A 21755-nucleotide genomic window follows, 5' to 3' on the forward strand; every position below is an offset into this window, starting at 1 on the left:
GGACACTCTGCCTCGTCTTAACACCAGAGACTGTGCAGGGCACCTCACAAGTCCCTTGTCCTCGTGGAACTTCCCTTATTGAGGGAGACAGACACAGTAAACAGGCACAAATAAGAGCGCTTCAAATGGGACTGAGGGAAGGCTACCCAGTTGGGTGATGCGAAGGAGGAGGATTTTCTACTGCTGTGTCACAAACGACCCCAACACTTAGCAGTTTACGGAAGCAATCGTTTCTTATCTTGGTGTGTGTGGGTCAGGAGCTCGGGAGCAGCCTAGCTGGGTGGGTCTGACTCAGGGACTCTGAGATCGTCAGTAAGCCGTTGGCTGGGCCTGCACCAGCCGAGGGCCTGGGAAATGTACCTGTAAGCTCACTCGTGTGGCTGGTGGCAGCCGCCTCTGGTCCTCACCACGTGGGTCTCTCCACGGCTGCTCACAAGACAAGGCAGCGTGAGAGGTTGAGATGGAGATGAAGAGGGATACACACGCGCACACACACGTGTGCACACGCACCCATGCCCGTGGGCACTCGGACCCACGCACGTAGGCACACATGTGCACACACACACAGCCCCTCCTTGCTTTTTTCTGCCACGGCTCTGATACAGCGGAAAACAAAACAAGAACCTCGACCACAGCTCCTGGGGATCCTCAGTCCTCTGTGGCTTCCTGTGGACAAATCTGGAGTGTCTTCCAGCTAACAGAGCGCTTATCCGCACCTTGTTGCGTTCGCTGATGGGGGAAGCATCACACACTTCTCTGGGCCATTCTGGTCTCCATCACCTGCCAGCCACAGGGTGGGGGATGGGGGGTGAGGGGGGCGTGACCTGAGTTCCCGTGTGCTGAAGTCGCTCGAATTGCTGGGCAGGGAGTCCACAGTCCTTCTAGAACAAGGGGTTTACATTCAGGCATCTGGAACACACGTGGCTGGGAAATAATCTGCTTTTCATTTTACTCTCTCTGCTACCAGCAAGTGCACGGGGGAGTTTGGGCATGGAGTTTGATCCCCCCTATGGCCCCAGGCCTGGAGGTTTGAGGAACAAAGCAGGGACTCTGTCTCCACTTTTAAAATAACTCATCACCTTGTTGAACAGTTGTTCACGTTTCCCATTTTGAAATTGTGACTTACACATGCAGAGGACATACAAAATGTATATAGACACACGTGTGTATATGTGTGTAGGGGTCAGTGTAAAGACTCACTTCAATGTGGGCACCTGTGTTCACCAGTCATGCCCAGCAGCCTGGAAAGCACTTCCTCTGACAGCAAGTCCTCTCTGGAGGTGATGTGTGCCCTGACTTTTGTGACAGTCATGTCCCTGCTTGGCTTCACTGTTTAACTCCCAGGTGGGCACCTCTCAGCTGCAGCGCTGAGTTTTGCCTGTTTTGTTTCTGTCCGGGGGAATGTGACTGGGTAGGCCACTCCCCCTGCTGCTGGGGGACCGCCAGAGCTTGTGTGGTATCCTGGCTGCTTGGTGTCCCTGGTTTTGTGTGGATGGGCCACATTCATCCATTTTCCTGCTGTAACACATTCCAGCTTGGGGCATGTCTTGTGCCTCTTGTGGGTCAGGGGGTGCTCTTACTTTCCTGGGTAACACCATCTTTTCTACCATGGAGCATTTACGTGTGCCAGACCCTTGGATGAGCTGGGGAAACGAGAAGCAGTATTCATCGAACCATTATCCAAAGAAATCTTAGCGGCAAACTGACCCCTGCTGTGGGGGAGGGGCAGACTGCTTGAGAGGCCCAATGCGGAGGGAGGCCTGGCTGAGTTTGCAGAAGGTGGGCAGAGATGCCTCCCTGCCAAATGAGAGACACGGTGGTAGAAAGTGACCGATGGTCATGGGTACATAAAGCACTGCAGGTGGGAGGAAGAGAGTGTGCAAAGGCCCTGAGGCTGGAGGGGGTGATAGTCAGCTCTGGCTGCCATAGGACCATGAGACTGGGCGGCTTGCATGACAGATGTTGATTTTCTCACAGCTAGGGAGCCCGGAAGTCCTGGGTCAGCCTCTGGCAGAGTTGGTTTCCGCTGAGGCCTCTCTTCCTGGCTTGCAGTGGGCTGTCTTCTCATGGTGTCCTCCCACAGCAGAAAGTGAGCAAGCTCCAGTGTCTCTTCCTCTTCTGGTGTCGCCATCCCCGGGGCCTCACTAAACTTTACACTCCTCCTTACAGGCCCATCTCCAAGTATAGCCAGACTGTGCGTGGAGAGGGGAGGGTTCAACGTATGCATGTGGGGGACACAAACATTCGGTCCATAGCAGGGTTGAGGGGGATTTGAGGGACTGGAACATTCCTAGGGCAAGAAGTGGGGCAGCATTTGGGTTTTCACAGACTTAGTGATTTGAAACCACAGTCATCATTTCTTTACTAGGATTTCACAGTTTGGGCAGGACCCATAGGGACAGCTCTTCTGAGCTCTGTGTCACATCAGCTGAGGCTTTGCTCACAGTGGCCGGCAGCTGGAGGCTCAGCTGGGGCTGATGGCTTAGCGCCTTCCCCCTCTCCCTCCCCCTCTCCCTCCCCCTCTCCATCCTCCCCCTCCCCATCTTCCTCTTCTTCCTCCATGTGGCAGCTTGGGCTTCCTTTTAGCATGGCAGTCGGTTTCTAAGAGCAAGAAGGCAAAATCTGCCAGTCGTCTCAAAAGTTAGGGCTGAACCGGGCAGGGGCGTCATTTCTGCCGTGACAAAAGTCACAGAGCCCAGGTACAGCCACTGGCCACTCACATCACAGACCTTGTCTTTTTTTTTTTTTTTTTTTAATAAAAATGGCATCTATTTAAGGTGTACCACGTGTTTTGTTGTACACGTATACAGTAAAATGGTTACTATAGGCAAGCTGATAACCAGGTTTCCCCTCCTCACATAATTGTCTTTGCTTTCTGTGGTGCAGGCCCTGAAATTTCTTAGCAAATTTCTGGTATACTGTCTGGCATTATTACCTGTGGTTACCATACTGTATGTTCGATCTCCAGACTGGCTCATCCTACAAAAACTGTGTTTTTTAAACTTGTAGAAAATTTCAAACACACTCAAAAGTAGGGGAAACAGGGTCAGAACCCCTCCCCGCCCGTATATCCAACTTCACCAGGTATCAACTCACCGCTTATCTTCCCTATTCCCCCCTTCTCCTTCATGTGATACTGTCTCCAATTTGTGAACAAAACAGTACATATCCTGAAAACACTTGTGTCAAAAGTGTGCGGCAGGGTGGGTTTCCCCGCTGTGGGCCTCCCAGGAGAGATTCCGGTACCCAGTTCCAGCATGTGTGTGTGGGGGGCGAGTTTCCACAGTACCAAGCCATTCTCTGACACCAGCTGTGTGTCCTCGGATTCAGCCCCGTTCTGTCCCTCTCTACTGGGAGAGAGCCTCAGAGCCCCCAGGTGAGGTCCTCAGTTCTGCTCTCACCCCCACTTCAGACGCCCGTCCGTTGCCAGCTTAGCTTGTTACCTGTGTTTCTCACTGCCTGGCTATAAATCAGAGGTTCCCGTGACTTCCCCCTCGGGTTCAATTAATTTGCTAGAGTGGAACTCTAGCGTTAGAGCCTGGCTGCTTCTAAAAGAACGTGACTCAGGAACAGCCAGGTCGGAGAGATGCACAGGGCAAGGGGACGGGGAAGGGATGTAGAGCTTCCCTGCCTTCTGGACGTGCCACTGTCCCTGAATCTCTGTGTGTTTACCAGCTGGAAGCTCTTTGAACCCCCTCTGTTTGGGTTTTTATGGAGGTTTCATTACATAGACCTGATTGATTACATCATTGGCTGTTGGTGACTGATTCATTCTCTAGCCTTTTCTTCCCACCCAGAAGGTCAGGAGGTGGGACTGAAACTTCCAACCCTCTGTTCTTGGTCGGTTCCTCTGGCAACAAGCCCCCATCCCTAGGTGCTTTCCAAAAGTCACCACATTAACATGAACCTAGTTACAGTGCAAAGGGGCTTATTAGGAATGAAAAGACATTTGTTTCACCTGAATTGGTGTGCTCTGAAGTGATTTCAGGGACTGAGGACTAGAGACCAAATAGTAGAACAAAAGATGTTTCCATTGCTCTCATGGCTCAGAAATTCCAAGGGATTGGGGGCACCTGGGTGGCTCAGTCAGTTGAGTCTGACTCTTGATTTCAGCTCGGGTCATGATCTCTGGGACATGGGATCGAGCCCCAGGTCAGGCTCAGCACTCAGTAGTGAATCTGCTTGAGATTCTTTCACTCCCTCTCCTTCTGCCCCTCCCCTCCAGTGTGTTTTCTCTCTCTCAAATAAATAAATAAATAAATAAATAAATAAATAAATAAATGTAAAAAGAAAGGAAGGAAGGAAGAAATTTGCAAGTTTTGGGGTGAGCGGGGAACTATGGACCAAGACCAAATATATATGAGAAATACATTTTGGTGATCTGAGTGACCAAATATATATTTTTTATTAATCATTATTTTGCACCTGGGTAACCAAGACCTGGATCAGGACCCAAACATGAGCAGCACCCGCAAACCCCCAGAGCCCCCTTCCATCACCACCTCAGGAAACTCCATCCTGACCTCTAACGGGATGGAAGGGTGTGGTTTGTTTGTCTCCCATTAAGGGGTGACAGGAAATAGCCTCCTCCATGGCTGGTCCTGCCACTGAGCACTTACACTGCCTCTGGGAGCCTCAGTCCCTCTTCGGCAAATGAGGACCATGCCAGGCCTGCCAGCTTGCTGTGAAAATCAGTAGCACACGTCAGGGCCGGGCCCTGGGCTTGACACTGCGTAAGGACCGAGTGCTGGTTGTCTCTGCTCTTATTTCCCGTTCTGTACTGGCTGAGTGGGGAGATGGCCCATGGCCCTGGCAGGTGCTGCGTAGCTGGCTGAGAGCTGGGGACAGCTGGAACCTCCCAGACAGCCAGCAGCTAGTGATGTTGAGGACCCTTTATGGCATCCTGGAGAAACGTTCCGGCGCCGGGCCATCAGTTAGCTTGAAAGACAGCCTGGGTAGAATCTGTCATTGACACAGCAGACATAGGAAAGGACACGGGATGGTCTCGTAAGATCAGCAAGTCCAGCTCCGTGAGAGAAGCCGTTCCTCTGGGCTTCAGTGCTGATGGGGCCGTATGCAGCTAGTCAGTAAAATTACTGAAAAGGGCAATTTGAAAAAAAAAAAAAAAAGACTTTGGGTTAAGTGTGTTTTTATTAGCTCACTGGCAGTAAAATCCAATTTGGGACTTCCAGGGATTAGATTCCCGAATGTGCTTGCTCTTAGCCCTCTGCTCCATCAGACCCTGGGAGCCTGGCTATGGCTTTAAAGCTCTTCGCTGTGAGCAGTTTAATCCCCAAGTCCCTTTCCTTTGGTTTGCTGAGCGCAAAGGCACCACTGTCAGTGGATGCCGTGTATTTCACAGTCTCCGTGAAAGTTCAAGTGTGCGCGATACGATCTAATTGTCCAGTTCCTTGACATTCAGGCTTGTCTCCTTTGTAAAGTGGTGTAATTGATTTCTGGGTACTTGAAAATGGAGCCGGAAGTGGGCTCTATGCTGGAAATACCAAGTAGGGGACGCAGGAAAGCCGGCTGCGCCGTCCCCGCTCACTCATTCCTTCCACCGCTGCCTCGCAGCGCCCAGGGCACAGAGTTTTGGAGCCACAGGCCTCGTTCTGGGGTTGCTCCCTAACTTCTGGGATGTTCTAATCCTGGGAAGACAATTATAATCAAGGTGATGTGCCCTGGAGGAGGTTGGGAAGCCGCAAGCTTCCAGGAGGAGGTGGTTTTCAGGGTGGAGTTGTAGGTCAAAACCTGACAATGGGACGCCCTGGGGGCTGGACCTGGGAGCAGTCTGCTGAGGCTGGAGAAGGGCTCCCAGGGTCCTGGGGACCTCGTGGGTTCCCACATCTAACGTCCTCATGCGGATCCCCCATAGTGGAGGGTACTTCCTTGCATTCTAAGTGTGTGTTCTCTCTCTTTGCAGGTCTGAAGGAGAAAGTTCCCGGAGCGTCAGGTATGTGTTCATCAGCCTCCACTTGTGTGTCTGTGTCCGAGGAGAGGGCGGCTTCCAGAAACCATGTGCTTTGATTTCTCTCTGATGAGGTCTCACCAGGTCAGAGCCCTGCTCCCTTGCCGCCCCCGGCCCTGGTCTGCCCCCCACGGACCTTGGCCATGCTCTGTCTGCTGGCTTCGTGTGCTGGAGCAGCAAGAGCCCTGGTTTACGGTGCTGATTCTAGAGTGACCTTCCTGGGGGAGTCACCTGGCTTTGTGGTGGTGCTGTTCCCTCAAGGGCTATGGCGGTGTCTGGTTTGGCTAGACTGTGACTTATCTAAGACAGGAAGCTTCTCAGCTCAGACAGCCCCCGGGACCTGACTTAGGAGGTTTGGTGGAGAGGCGGGCTCCTGCCAGCCTTGACTGATACAGTGTATCTCCATGGCACATGGAGAAGATGACACTTGCAACTGAGACATGTCTCTCCCCAACCCCACCAGTGGAGGGTGGTGGGGGGTCATCATGGAGTGGGGTCACAGCTAGGGATACTGACTGTAGGACTGGTAGGAACCAGATCCCCCGGGTGCTAGTGCCTCAGCCAGGGGGCTGGGGCCAGGCAGGTCTCAAGGCTTGAGTTGTGGGACCAAGGAGGCCATGAGGGATGGGAGACGGTGGGCTGTTGATGAGGGTGGGAGAGGGGAGGAGAAGCAAGGAAGCCACTAAAGAGCCACAGGGACGCCCAGGCCCATTGGCAGCAGATGGGATTTCAGGTTGCTGGCTGGTTTGAATAGTACTGCGAGAGTGCTGGGAAGACAAGATGCTCATCCTGAGCCTGGAACTGGGAAATTCTGGCTTTAGTGGGGTGCTCTAAGCAGCCTGGGGAGAGAGAAATACAGATGGGTGACCGTGGCCACATCCTGGGGAAGTTCCGGGAAGCAACATAGGGAGGCCCCATTCTGTACCCGTGCACTTAGCTTTGGCTTAACCCAGGAGACATGCGTGGTGGTCCCAAGCCAGGGAGGCAGAATAGGGGGCCGTGGGAGAGCAGGGTCCCAGCAGGAAGCAGAGACCCATTCAGGGTGTGGGGAGGGGTGCTGAGTAGAGTGTCATATGAGGGCTACCAGTGGAGTGAGGGCAGATCGCCACTGTTCTGAAAGGGGAGAGGAGATACATGTAGAGATGGAGAATGGCTGAGGCCAGGAGATGCTGGAAGAGGGGCAGCTGGGCATTCTGGAACCATTCCCCACCCCCACTGCCAAATATATGCAGCTGTGAGAACCAGGGAGGGTGCTCTTGGTGGGCTGATTGGGGAGGAGACCCCTTGAGCAAAGCAAGGGGCAGGTGAGCATGTACCTCACATTATATTTTGGGTAATGAAAATCAGATATAAGAACATGCTTTCTTGCTTGTCATGTTTGCGTAAATAAGCAATGGCAGGAGAGGCAAGCAGTCATTAGAATGGTCCCTTGGGTGATGAGGAACAGGGCGGGCAGGGACAAGAGTGGCTGTGAGCCTTCTGCAAGCGGGTACTGTGCTGTTGCTTGAGCTTAGAACCATGCAGATATATTCCCCACCCAGAATATTTGGTAAAAATAAAGAGCTGTCTTAAGACAGGGTGAATTACCAAGATGGGGTGAGCATCCTGTCACTGGGGTATGCACCAGCATTGGAAGGGGATTCACATGGGGAAGGGGGAGGAGAGGGCCCTCAGCCCCTTGCCTCTCTCGGCTTCAGGATCTGCACTCCCCCCTCTGATACACTCACCTGGAATTTTCTAAGACTGGTGGGCTTGCACCAGCAAACTCAGCCAAGTTCCTAATTGAATGGGTGCTAGGAGACGTGTGGGGGGGGTGGATGTTTGGCCCTAAACACCCCGCCCACCCACCCAACCCCCCGGGGCTATCAGGAAGCTGAGTTTTGTAGGATAGGTATTGGAAGACAGCCCTGAAGCAGGAGCGTGATTCCCCCATGGAGGGGGAAGGGTGGAAAGGACATTTTGGTGGGGGGAACAGCATAGGCAAGGATCTGTGTAGTGAGAATAATGAATGGCTGGGAACGGGAGCAGGGGACTGTCTGCAAATTGGAACATATGTTTGTAGCTCGAGCCAAATGGTTCTCGGCAGGACATGCAGAGATGAGGCAGGGAAGAAAACTGATGGGAGTCCAAGCAGAGAAGGCTGCATCTAAGTTTTTCTAAAGGCTCCAGAACCCAACCCCACAGTGACTTCTACTCTGCTGTGTAGACTCTTGGGACAGGCCCAGAGACCTTTAGGACTCATGGTAGAAGCCACTGCTGGGACTTTAAGATGATGTTGTCAGGACTTGACTGCGTCTCTGTCTTGTGCCAGGCATGTGCTTTGCTCCCCAGGGAGCTGTTACCACAGGGGTCAGGCCTCGGACACATGTGCCACTCTCTGCTCACTAGCACGGGGTAGGCACAGGGGCACAGGATAGGAAGACCCCCAGATGGTTCAGATCTGACCCGTTCTCTGTACTTCAGCTCACTACCCTCAGACAGCTGCAAACTTTGTTTCCCAGGGAAGAATGACCATGAAGCCTCTTCCTAAAGGGACCCTGGTCTTCTGCCGAGTGTTCGTGGATGAAGTGCCCTTCCCCCTGCTTGCACTCCTTGGCTTTCTGTGCTCCACTCTGATACCCATGTTCACTTCGATTTCTGTCCTAGTGACTTGAGCACTAAACCCCCCAGGAGGAGTAAGGAACCCAGATGAGGCTGCCCCCCCACCCAGCGTAGAGCACAGAGCAGGCACCAACAGGCTTAGTGGACTGAATTCACCTTGGTCTCACTGGGAACCCCGGGCACAATGCCTTGTCCACAGAATGGGCACAAATTACTGTTTGCTTAATTGGATTCAGAACTCATAAATATTTTCAGGCAATAAACTGGAAGGGGAAAAAAAATTGGACCATCTACTCTGCTCCGTGGAGAACTCCCCTCTCCCCTTGCTTCATCCCCCTTTCCACTATAAACACCAAAATTCGTGGGGAGAGGGGCTACATTTGACTCAGAAAGGCAGTGCCTGGATTTCCTGATCCTAGCTGAGGTTTGGACAGACACCAAGAGCTGATGATCTTTGCTAAATGTTAAGGAAATGAACTTGAACCCTGAGAGACCCCGCCCACCCTGGGGTCCCCGCTGGGCAAAGTTTTTCTTTATGCTCCCAGGACACGCACTGCTGCTGGCTTTCTGGTGGGCTGGCAGAGCCTCCCGGAGCAGCAAGGAGTGGTCTTTGCCAGGAGAATCCTGTTTGCAGTTGCGTGCGTGCTACTTTTCCCCGAGGCAAAACATTTGCAAGATCAGATGTATTCATTTTCCACAAATGAAATGACTCAGTTTTGACCATTTTGCAAACGTAGGACTTTGCTCCCTTATTCCCAGGGTGCGTGTGTCTGTTTTCCACTGCATTCCGAGGGAGGCTGTGGAGGCCCTCCAGTTGGAACCTTCTAATGATTTATTGGCTGGGGGGAAGTGGGAAAAGAAGAGCTTTGCAGAGTTTGGAGTTTGAAAGAATGAATAACTGCAGGGAGGGCCCAGAGAGGGTGCTGATTCTGTGTCTGAGGTATAAGGACTTTGTTCAGCACAAAAGCTTTTTTTAATTTTTTCCTTTTTTTTTTTTTTTTTTTTTTTGCCTCCCCATGGTTCTCATCAACCCCCTGAAATGAACCCAGCCATGTTCACTAATAAGAGTAAGTACCAGTTAATGAGTGCTGGCTGTGGGTCAGGGTCTTACCTCACCAGCACAACCACCCCCCTCCTTCATGAGAGTTATGGTGAGCCCCATTTTTTCCACCCTGGGAAACTGAGGCAAAGAAATACTTGAACAGCTCCCCTAGATAACATGGTTTTCAAATGCAGACCCCTGATTTGACACCCAGACCTTTCTAGGTTGAATCACCTGCTGGTGCTTGTGGAATGGACAGATTCCCAGACCCTGTCCTTCTCGTATCTGACTAGGTAGAACCAGGGTGGGGCAGGGGACTCCGGATTTTAACCACTTCTTGCATGATTCTAACAGGCAGCCTGAACACACACAGCCTCCCTCCCAGTGTCCAGTGTCAGGCCGTGCCTGGCTTACAAGTGTGAGCTGACCGGTCCCTAGGAAGACTGAACGAGGCTATTCCCCTAGGACGCCTCCCTGGGAGGAATCCTGAAACACTGACTGGCATTTCCCAAAAGGTCCCAAGCAGTGAGTTTCTCAGGACCCTGAGCAGCCGGTGAAACCTGAGGGCTGCTCGTCTAGCGTGGGAGCCGCTTCTGGAGAAGGTGGGCTCGGTTACAAATGTCTTAATTAGAACTAAGACGTGTAAGTGAAAGCAATTAGTCAAAATGAATCCATTTTCCTGTGAACATCTCCCATCACTCCGCACCAAGGCGAGGCAGACTTTGTAATTAACCAGGCCACCCCCCCAACCCCAAAATGAGAATGTGCAATTTATTTTGTGTGCAAGGAGGTATGAAAATTGTCAAAGGTGGCAGACAAAGCCGGGCTGTTTGTGGGGCTGGGTAAACTGAGTTGAACTGTCACCTCCAGGGTGCAATGAGAGCTGGCTCCAAATCAGGGAGAGGTGCTGGGGACTTCTGCAGCTGGGTCCAGAGGTGCTGCGCTAAAGGCTGAGCAGATGGCCTTGGGAGGAGAGCAGAACTTTTTCAGCACCATGGACAGGAATACAGGCACAGGCTTCAGAGAATTCTAAATTAAATCCTTCTCCTCATTCATCTTTACTCTCTGTGTCACCATGAAGAAGACCCTGAACTCCAAGCCTCAGAGAGTTTTTTTTGAGCACCTACTGTATGTGTAAACGAACCCAAGTTCGTCTGCTTGATGCGCGGCAAAGACCGTCAGGGGGGCATCGAGTACGCAGAAACAGCCAAACGGGAAAATGGGGACCTCAAATCCACCTCAAATCCACCCTCTCCCAGGAGGAGAGTCAGGGATGCCTAGGGTCAAGGGAGGAAGTTCTGGGTAAAAAGCTGTAGTTGCCCTTTTTCGTCCCGTTAACCCTTTGGTTACTGGTTTCAGTCCCCACCATCTTTTGACCGGTTTTCATCCTTGAGTGTTTTGGAAAGATGACCACTCTGGTTAATTCCCGTTGCAGTGGGGTGAAGACAGGGGTAGAGGAATGGAAGCTTTCTGCTGCTTTCTTTCTCTGGACTGTTCTTTAGTTCCACATTCAAAGCCAGCATTCTGCATTACTGGGACTTTTGTATTATGGTCAATAGTTCTTGTACTATGTTCTGTCTAGGGTTTTAGTGGAGGGTGTTGCGACCAAGTAGCATGTTGAACTCACAGACTGATTTCTTGGACCAGTTCCCCCTAAGTAGTACTGGTTTCGGGTCTGCTCACTGGTCTGAGCGGGGCCCTTTCCAATGTTCTCCCTTTTCCCAGATAGGAAACCTATGCATTCTCGTGATTCTGTTGGGATCTCGAGGAAAGCGTATGACTTCCATTGAATGCCCAAGGCATTGGACACCACTCATGGGATTTTTTTACTCCATTGTCACTCTGAATTATTAGTAGCAGTCCAAACCTAGGAATGATTTTGCTTATAGGTGTTTTGACAACTTCTGAGGCCTTTGGGCCCTGGGTGGCTCAGTCAGTTAAGCGTCAGCCTTGGGCTAAGGTCATGATCCTGGGGTCCGGGGACGGAGTCCAGCATCAGGCTCCCCGCTCAGTGGGGAGTCTGCTTCTCCCTCTATCCTTCCCCCACTGCTCCTGATTTCTCTCTCTCTCTCAAATAAATAAAATCTTAAAACACACACACACACACACACACACACACACACACACACTTCTGAGTCCTTCTCTGAACAGCATGGAAAAGCTTCAACCCAGCTTGAAAAGGGATCTGCCAATATTAGCAAACACCAGAATCACTTGTTTTTGGCAACATGGTAAAGGCCGCCTGCCGGTCTTCTCCAGACGCGGTGGCTGTAAGTTGTATACCTTTTAGAACTGGTGGGCCCTAGTCTTTGGATTGTTTCTAGCACAACTGGCACATTTTTGAGCAGTTCTCTGAAGATTGGAACCTGCAATATACTTCCAGATCCATTGAAGAATATCATCTTTCCCCTCATGGGCGCTTTGGTGATATGGACAAATATGAACTATTTTTTCCATAAGATGTTCTGGGATAAGGATTCATTATATTTCCAGGCAGTATTAGTGCCAGCACGGTGTCCAAATCCCCATTACCTAGCTCCTCTATGGTCTGCCAAGGAATATTGGGGTTGATACTTAGTTAAACCTATGTTTGGTCCTATAGCCATTATGGAGAGTTTTGGAGTCTTTATATGGGCTATCAATATGGATCCGTTGGGCAGTGATCCAGTTTCTGGCAACCTTTACAGTGCGCAATAACTCATGGGTCACCCCTGCACCCAGCTCTGTGTTGTCTTTGATCTGTGAAACAGACCTCATCCATGTACATCTCCAAGTCTGGATTGTCCAATAGCAGATCGTCCAATCAGGGTGGCTGCAATAAGTTTGTTCAATGATCCATGTGTCTCCAATGATTTTTCCTAGTGGCCCCCAGAGCTCTGGCATGAAGATGGTTTCCACGTGGGCCACTGTGGCAACTTTCCTCTGAGATTTACCTTGGGTTTTCCAGCTTCAGTTTGTCGGGTTTCTGGAAAAAGAGCAGTTTTAGTTCTCAATGATTCAAGTAAAGACAGCGGGAGAGAACTGGAAACCTCAGTTTGGAGAGTCATAGTCAGCTATTCAAGGAAACCGGAAGAATTCAGTACCCAGCCTAGTTTTATGGACAACCAACCAACCCTCAAAGACACCAGAACTAGAATCCAGTGTGTTACAAAGTGTGTTACTGAAAGAATTTCTTTCTCTAAAATCACCCTTATTTCCACTAAAGAGAGCCAAATTAAGACAAATTCCTTTGTAAAATAAGTCCAGTTTTAATAAAGTTGGCCTATGTACATAGGTATAGAAACAATGGTGATTGCATATAGGTTCTTGTTTTTGTTTTTAATCTGCTTTTCTAGAACATTTTTTTAACACACTGTTTTAAGAATTTACTTATTTAGGGGCACCTGGGTGGCTCAGTGGGTTAAAACCTCTGCCTTCGGCTCAGGTCATGATCTCAGAGTCCTGGGATCGAGCCCCACATCGGGCTCTCTGCTCAGCGGGGATCCTGCTTCCCCCTCTCTCTACCTGCCTTACTCCCTACTTGTGATCTCTCTCTCTCTCTATGTGTCAAATAAATAAATAAAATACTTTTTTAAAAAAGAATTTACTTATTTAAATAAATTCTACACCCAGTATGGGACTCAAACTCATGATCCCAAGATCAAGAGTTGCTTGCTTTACTGACTGAACCAGCCAGGCACCCCTGATGGAACTTTATACCTGTAGATTTGGGTGGATTACTCTCTTCTCAAGGTCCCCAAAATATCCTAATGTTCTTGCCAGGAAGTGACCTTTCTTAATCACCTGGAAAAGCTGCTGGAAACTGTGTAAGCAAGGTATCCGGCAATTTTTCCAAAGGGCCTCATTGGCTCCATAAAGCCATCCTCAGTGCCCTAAAGCTGTCTGGTCATATCGGAGTCTATGCACATCTTCTTCAACTATGACATTTCCAGTCAGAGCTTTGGGAATATGACCAGTGTTTCTAATTGTGTCCTCTTACAAGGAGAACAGATGCTTTGACCTTATGCAAATAAATACATTGCCCTGAAAACCATAAAAAAACTCACTGAGAGTTTCTGAATTCTGATGGTATCAGGTAGAGAGAAGGAGATAAATGTTTCATATCTGTTTACAAATAAATTTTTTTTACCAAATTTCTGTAAGTCATAGACAGACTTAAATCCAGAAGAACAAATATTGGAGAACCAGCAGTGTTTTGTTTTGTTTTTAAGATTTTATTTATTTATTTGACAGAGGGAGGTCACAAGTAGGCAGAGAGGCAGGCAGAGAGAGAGGAGGAGGAAGCAGGCTCCCTGCTGAGTAGAGAGCCCAATGTGGGGCTCGATCCCAGGACCCTGAGATCATGACCTGAGCCGAAGGCAGAGGTTTTAACCCACTGAGTCACCCAGGTGCCCCGAATGAGCAGTGTTTTAAACAAGAGTCTGTTTGAATGCAGTTTCCCCATTAGTTCTGGAAATTCTTGCTCGGTTTTGCTCTACAACCTTAAAGGAATCAGAGACCTGTGTTTGTCAATACAATAGAGCTGACAGGGAAATTCTGTGACACACAGTTCTTCAGTAATTCAAATTGCAAATCAATTACATTATACCAGGACATATCAAAGCCTTAGGAATTGCATAAAATTTCTAGAACAGTTAGCTATGGCACTCACCCATACAATTTAGCCTAAGAAGGTTTATCATTCCTTGTTTGACAGTGCTTCCCATGTGACTGGACATAGCAAATGAACAAGCCTAATTAGCCAGAAAGACTTCATTTTGAAGTTGAATTTTTTTTTTGAAGATTTTATTTTTTTTGAGAGAGAGAGAGCTCAAGTGAGTCCACAAGTAGGCAGAATGGCAGGCAGAGGGAGAGGGAGAAGCAGGATCCTGCTGAGCCGGGAGCCTGATGCGGGGCTCGATCACAGGACCCTGGGATCATGACCTGAGCTGAAAGTAGATGCTTAGCCGACTGAGCCACCCAGGCACCCCTGAAGTTGAATTTTTGGAAGCTTGCCAAATATCAGGAGATTTTAAAGCACAGGAGTAAATCAGATTATAGATCATTATGAAACACGACACTTGACTTAGCCAAGGGGGCAAGAAAAGATTCCCAAGGTAAATGCAGAAGGTTTTGGAGCTGTTAACAAAGCTTAGCTCTCTTAATAGGGAACAGACTCAAATTTCCTAAGTATTCAAATAATTCACAGAGACAAGACATAGAAACTTTGTTTTTCTAGGCCGATTAAAGATAAAGAAAAACCTTTGTTTATAATTTAGACCAATAATCTAAGAAAGCCCCGTCATATGAACGGAGAGAAAACCCACATTCCAGTCTTCCACTGGTGTACTTCTGCTATTAAAACTCATTCATTGCAACAAGATGAATTTTTAAAAATTTATGCAGTCCCTCCTTTTTCCTCTGTGTCATCACCCACATTGATATTGACTGATTTTGACAAGGACATCCAGGGCACTACATAGATCTAAGTTTTCCTAATGGGTGTAGGGATATGCTGACCAGCACCTCCAGCTGGGCAAAGGTCTCCCAGCTGTAGGAATGCTGCCAACAGTCCTCAACTCTCAGCCGCCACCGGGGATGGCCTTGACTACAGACAGCTGCCTTGCCAAGGGCATGCCTCCTTCCCAGGTGGTCACATCCAAAGACCGTTTTGAAGATCCAACCCCTTTGACCTGAATTAAGATGTCTCTGAGGAGCAGTCCAACTTTTGGAACTCCTCATAGAGCCTTCTATGGCTTCTGTTGGTGTGGAATCACTGCTCAACTTCTGCCCCATCTTGTTCTCTTGCTCTCCCTTTGCTTCCGCAAATGTGCATCACTCCCTCTTAAACTCTATCTACGTGCTAATCTCCATAATCTCAGTCCTGATCATGCATAAAACTCCTTCCTAGAAATTCCCTTCTCATCAACCTTCTACAAATATTTTTATTCATTCAGATATGAAATATATAAATTTTATATTCATTCAGAGTTTGCCCTAGGTTTTCCCTCTTTAAATAACCAGTCTCACTTTCCTTGCATACAGACTTATTTCCCGTATTTTTCCCAATGGTCTCGATTACATTTATTAAAATTATTTACATCTGTGTATTTGCTCCTCGATTACCCATAAAGCTTCCAAGGGGATTAGACAAAGCTCTTTTTTCTTTTCTGGTGAATTTTGCAAGGGAGATGATATCAACTTGCTTGACTTTCAATAAACACAGGCAGAATAAAACTTTTATAACGTTGGCAATTCTAAGGGCATATCCATTTAATTAAAAAAAAACAACCTTAAGTGAGCTTTAATACCAAATATTTTCCAAGATCACATGAATCTGAGAAACAATCTGGGTTTGTTTCTATCTTTCTGAGTTTTAGAATGCCCAATCCTTATTTATAAGTGCTTGCCTTTAAACCAATTAAATAGAGCATGTTTACAAATTAATTTTAACAATCCTGGAAGTAGAGAAAATATCTCACATTTACAACATATATAGACACACCTACAAATACACAAATAAGAGGCAGCAAAATTTTAAAGACCCAATTTCCAAATAGCTCCCTTTTATAAAACATATCTAATTGCAAGATGGTATTATAGTCTATAGATCCATTAATTGGTCATTTTTCTCAGGAGTCTAATGAATATTGTGTCCAAGCAGAGTTGCAGAAAAAGATTGCCCAATTCTGGAGCTGTGGACCGAGGCTCTTAGAAGGGGTCCATATGTGTTCAGCCTGATTCTGGAGGTGCTACTGGTCCTCTCTTTACACAAGAAAGAGAAGGATTTCATAGGAGCCAAATTCGAGTCACTGAGCACAGAACTCATCTACCTAGATGTTTTATTTTAATATTTTATTTATTTATTTGACAGAAAGAGAAAGAGAGTGCACAAGTAGGCAGAGTGGCAGGCAGAGGGAAAGGGAGATGCAGGCTCCCTGCTGAGCAGAAACCCTCATGTGGGACTCCATCACAGGACCCCGGGAGCATGACCTAAGCTGAGGCAGAGGCTTAACCCACTGAGCCACCCACACACTCCTGGCCAAATATTTTACAGAAATCTTCTAGTGACTGTCTGGAAGTGGGCCAGAGTATCTGGGGGCGTCAAAGTAACACCAGCCTGATAGAATTATTTAGGTAGTGTTCTTTCCCTTGAATTTTTTGGAAGAGTTTGAGAAGACTGGTGTTAATCCTTTCAGTGTTTGGTAGGATCCACCAGTGAAACTGTTGGAGCCAAGACTGTTTTTCTCAAGAGGTTTTTGATGACTGACTCATCCTTACTAGTTTCTAATCCATTGCAGCTTTCTATTTCTTCGTGATTTGATCTTAGTTGGTTTGATATTTCTAGAAACTTGTCTGTTCTGTCTGGGTTCTCCAAGTTGTTAGAGTACACTACGGGTAGCCCCTGATCCTTTCTGCGTCTGTAAGCGTCCATGGTGACATGGTCTTGCAGCCTTCTCTGTGCTTCCCACAGTCCGGCTAGCAGTCTGCCAATTTTGTTGATCTTTTCCAAGAGCCAACTTCTGTGTTTATTGATTTTCTCTTTCGTTTTTCTATTCCCTCTTTCATTTATCTCTGCTCTAATCTTTTTTATTTCCTTCCTTTTACTAGCTTTGGCTTTTTCTAGTTTCTTACGTTGCATAGTTATGGTGTTGACTTGATGTCTTCTCAATTTTACTTTTAGAGAGTGAGGGGACAGAGGGAGAGAGAGAGAATCTTAAGCAGACTCCATGTTCAACAAAGAGCCCAGCACAGGACCCAGTCTCACGACCCTGAGATCATGATCTGAGTCGAATTCAAAAGTCGGACTCTTAACCAACTAAGCTACCCAGGCACCCCTCCGTCTTGATATTTTTTTAAGATTTTACTTACTTATTTGAGAGAAAGAGAGAGAGAGCACACGCACAGTGGGGAAGGGCAGAGGGAGAGGCAGAAGCAGACTCACCGCTGAGCAGGGAGCCCGATGTAGGGCTCGATCCCAGGACCCCAGAATTTTGACCTGAGCCGAAGGCAGACGCTTAACCGGCTGAACCACCCAGGCACCCCATCTTGGTTTTTAATGTAAGTGTTTATGGCTATTAATGTCCCCCATAGCTCTGCTTTGTTGTTCTCTGTGAGTTTTGTTGCATTTCATTTCCTTCATTCCTAAGTATTTTCTGATTCCCTTGTAATTTCTTCTTTGACACGTTGGTTCATTAAGAATATGTTTTTAGTTGTCACAAATTTTTTGAATTTTCTCCTTTTCCATTTGTTACTGACTTCTGACTTCATCTTATTGTGGTTGGAAAAGATACTTTGTATGCTATCTATCTTATAAAAGCTACTGAGGCTTAACCTGTGACCTAACACAAGGTCTGTTCTGAGATGGTCCTGTGTGCACTTGAGAAGGACGCACGTGTTGACGCTGGGTGGGGTCCTGTGCCAGTTGGTTAAATACGGTTGGGCTTTCGTGTTGTTCCAGTCCACTCTGTCCTTACTTACCTTCTGTCTGATTGTTCTGTCCATTATTCAGTGTAGGATATTGAAGGCTCCAACAATTATTTTAGAACTGTTTTTCCCTTCACTTCGGTCAATTTTTTCTTCATTTATTTCGATGGCCTCTCATTAGGTATGTAAATAAATGTTTATCATTTATCTTCTTGGTGTGTTGAACTTCTTAATTAACATACGGCCACCCCACTCTCTCTTTTGGTGACTCTTGGTGACACCTGCAGGGATTTCTGACTCAACTTTTTCAACTTTTTGTGTCTTTGGATCTCAAGTGTGTAGACAGCAGATAGTTGGATCATGTGTTTTTCCCATTCTGCTAATCTGTTGAATCTATTTGCATTTAAAGTTATTATTGGGGCACCTGGGTGGCTCAGTCGTTAAGCGTCAGCTTTCAGCTCAGGTCATGATCCCACGGTCTTGGGATCAAACCCCACATCAGGCTCCCTGCTTGACAGGAAACCTGCTTCTCCCTTTCCCACTCCCCTGCTTGTGTACCCTCTCTGGCCATGTCTCCCTCTGTCAAATAAATAAATACAATCTTTTTAAGAAAATAAAGTAATTACTGATAAGGAGGGACTTATCTCTGTCCTTTTGCCTTGTCCTTTGTTTTCTATTTGCTTTTTGTCTCTCATTTTCTGCATGGCTGGGTTTTTTTACATTTAGTTGATTTTTTCGTGTAGTGAAACATTTCACATTCCCTTCTCGTTTCCTTTTGTGTACGTTCTATAGCCTCTACGTATGTGATTACCATGGGATTACATTTACCATCCCAAAGTTACAACACTTCATGTCGATTTATACCAGCTTAACCTCAATAACATGAAAATTCAGCTCCTCTACAGCCCTGAGCCACGCCTCTTTCAGTTATGGATGTCACAAATTACATCTTTATGCATTGTGTGTCCAAAAGCATAGACTAATAATTAGGTTTTTAAATAGATCATTCTTGGGGTACCTGGGTGGCTCAACTGGTTGAGCTTCTGGCTCTTGATTTCAGTTCAGGTCATGATCTTCAATCTTCACTCATGAGATTGAGCCCCGTATCGGGCTCTGCGCCAGCATGTAGTCTGCTTGAGATTCTCTCTCTCCCTCGTCCCCTGTCCCTCCCCCTGCTCGCATGTTCTGTCTCTCAAATAAATCTTTAAATGTGTGTGTGTGTGTGTGTGTGTGTGTGTGTACATATCAGTTTCTTAATATAGAGAACAAGAAGTAGAGGTACAAACCAAAGTTATAACAGTACTTTCATAATTATCTGTGCGTTCATGTTTACCAGACATTATTTCTCCATAAAGTTTCGAGGTATTACTCACTGGCCTTTCATTTCAACCCAAAGGACTCCCTCTCCTGCAGGCCTGGCCCAGTGTTCAGGCCAATTCTCCTTGCTTCAGTTTATCTGGGAAGGTCTTCATTTCTTCCCCATTTTGGAAGGACAGTTTTGCCAAATGTAGGATTCTTGGTTGACACCTTTTTCTCTTCGACACTTGGAACACCTCAACCCAAGCCTCCTGACCTCCCAACCCAGCTCACAACCTTTTTGGTGAAAATACAATGAGAGCAATCTTCCTCTGAGTTTCATAGATAAATGTGACCCTTAATGCATTTTATGCAACAGAATGTCTTCCTGTACTATGGTGACGTCTGTTAAGTTGTAGCATCATTTTTATTTTTTTTTAAGATTTTACTTATTTATTTGACAGAGAGAGATCACAAGTAGGCAGAGAGGCAGGCAGAGAGAGAGAGAGGAGGAAACAGGCTCCCTGCTGAGCAGAGAGCCCGATGCGGGACTCGATCCCAGGACCCTGAGATCATGACCTGAGCGGAAGGCAGCGGCTTAACCCACTGAGCCACCCAGGCGCCCAAGTTGTAGCATCATTTTGACACCAGGGTTTAAACCAAAGAAACTAAGTATTTTAAGTGTAGACGTGATGAGGTCTTTAAACGCCAAAATTACAGTTGTTTTTTTCAAACTAGAAATGAAAAGGCCATGGAAATGTTCTATAGATTTTGATTTCTAATAAAGTAAATGTCAATCTTGAAAAACCCACACAAACACAAAGATCTTTAGAGGTCCTTTTTTTTTTTTTTTTTTTAATTTTTGAGTAAAGCGGTCTTGGGAACAAGAAGTAAGGAAACCAGTATGGTTTTATATCTAGTCGTGACTGGTCTGTGACTTAGCCTGGGTTTGTGGTCTGTGTAGCCTAGGAAGCCATGGTGACCTGACTGACTTTGACCCCAGTGAACTTGTTTCCTACCTTTTTTTTTTTTCATTTTATTTTTTTCTTTTTTCTCTACTCTTCTCAATTTTCTCTATTTTCCTTTTTTCCTCTTTTTTTCTTTTTCTCAATTTCTCTCCATTCTCACTTTTCATTTTTTTTTCATTTTTTTGTCTTTGTTTAGTATGAGCGTTTTAGTATGGTTGGCATAGTTCATATTGTTGGTGTAAGCATCGTATAGTTAGTATTGATAGTATGATATTATATTATTGTGTATATATATAGAGAGATTATATATATATACTAATTATATATTATAGTATAATATATTGATAGTATGATGGTAAGTGTCATATAGTTAGTATTATTAGCATAGTGAACATAGTTGGCACTGTTTGTATTAGCATATTTTGTACAGTCCGTATTGCTAGTTTGCATACTTAGTATTGTTAGTTAGCACAGTTATTATTGTTAATTAGCATAGTAAGCATAGTTCACATTACTATTTAGTACTGTCAGCGTAGTTAGCCCATCAGCAGCTTCGCCACCATGAAGTTGGCCCAGTACATCCCAACCAGGACAAAGGTGACTGTGAAGGTCATCGAGAACACCCAGCAGAATGCCACGGGCCTCTAGGGACTTCTCTGTGAACCCCCGAATACTGTAAAATCATGTGAGGTGATCCACACCAAGAAAACCTTACTCCTCATTGGAGAATATGTAAGCGGGGACACCTGTGTGACTCTTAAGTGCACCTCGTCTGAGTGACCCAGAAGGGGGCTCCAGGTCAACTCTGCTGGCTGTTGTCAGGCGGTCAGTGTGGCCACCAAAACAGTATCGTTGCCAGAGATCTGAAGCTGGAGAACATGCTTTTTGTCAATGAGTTGACTAGAAAATTCACCAAATTTGGCCTCAGCATCGAGTTTGCTGGCTACAAACTCAACACTTTCCGGGGTAACCCCCCCTTTTGCGGTCCCAAGACATACCCTGCACTGAGAACACGTTTGCCCTCCTCTTGGGTGTGTGGGGTCTGGGGGCGGGTTTATATTGTTTGGTCCCTGGATGCCAGCCTTTTGTGGGGGAAGCTTTCTGGGAGCCGCCAAGACTAATAACTAAGCAGGGAAGGCTACATTCTGGTATTTCTGTCCCTCAGATGTGAAAACTGCTTGATAAAATGTATGACCAGCAACCCCAGCCAGAGAGAAAGGCTAAAACATTATGGGGGACGTATGGGTAAATATGGGGCAGGGGAGCAACTCCGGCCTTGCACAGGGAGCCATCCTGGGATGACAGAGACCCCGGGAGTGACTCGGGTGATGATGAACATGGGCTATCGGTGGAACCTGACTGGAATGCTGGAGTCTGGCTTTTCCACTTGCCCCATCCTGGAGGAACCCCACCCCCACCCCCACCCACAGGAAATGGGAGGAGGCCTTCCAGATGCAAGGAGGCTATGCACATA

At 47.2% G+C, this 21755-nt stretch overlaps 1 protein-coding gene across 2 annotated transcripts in view; it reads left to right on the top strand.

The window, feature by feature from the left end:
- Nucleotides 1-21755, top strand: part of IQSEC1 (IQ motif and Sec7 domain ArfGEF 1) — a 373922-nt gene that overhangs the window by 118773 nt on the left and 233394 nt on the right. For both annotated transcript variants that reach the window (XM_032333102.1, XM_032332690.1), the window contains exon 2: nt 5924-5953. In XM_032333102.1, coding sequence (XP_032188993.1) covers nt 5924-5953 — 30 coding nt within the window. The remainder of the gene's footprint in view (nt 1-5923; nt 5954-21755) is intronic.

Source organism: Mustela erminea, chromosome 1 (assembly GCF_009829155.1).
Source record: "Mustela erminea isolate mMusErm1 chromosome 1, mMusErm1.Pri, whole genome shotgun sequence".
NCBI lineage: Eukaryota > Metazoa > Chordata > Mammalia > Carnivora > Mustelidae > Mustela > Mustela erminea.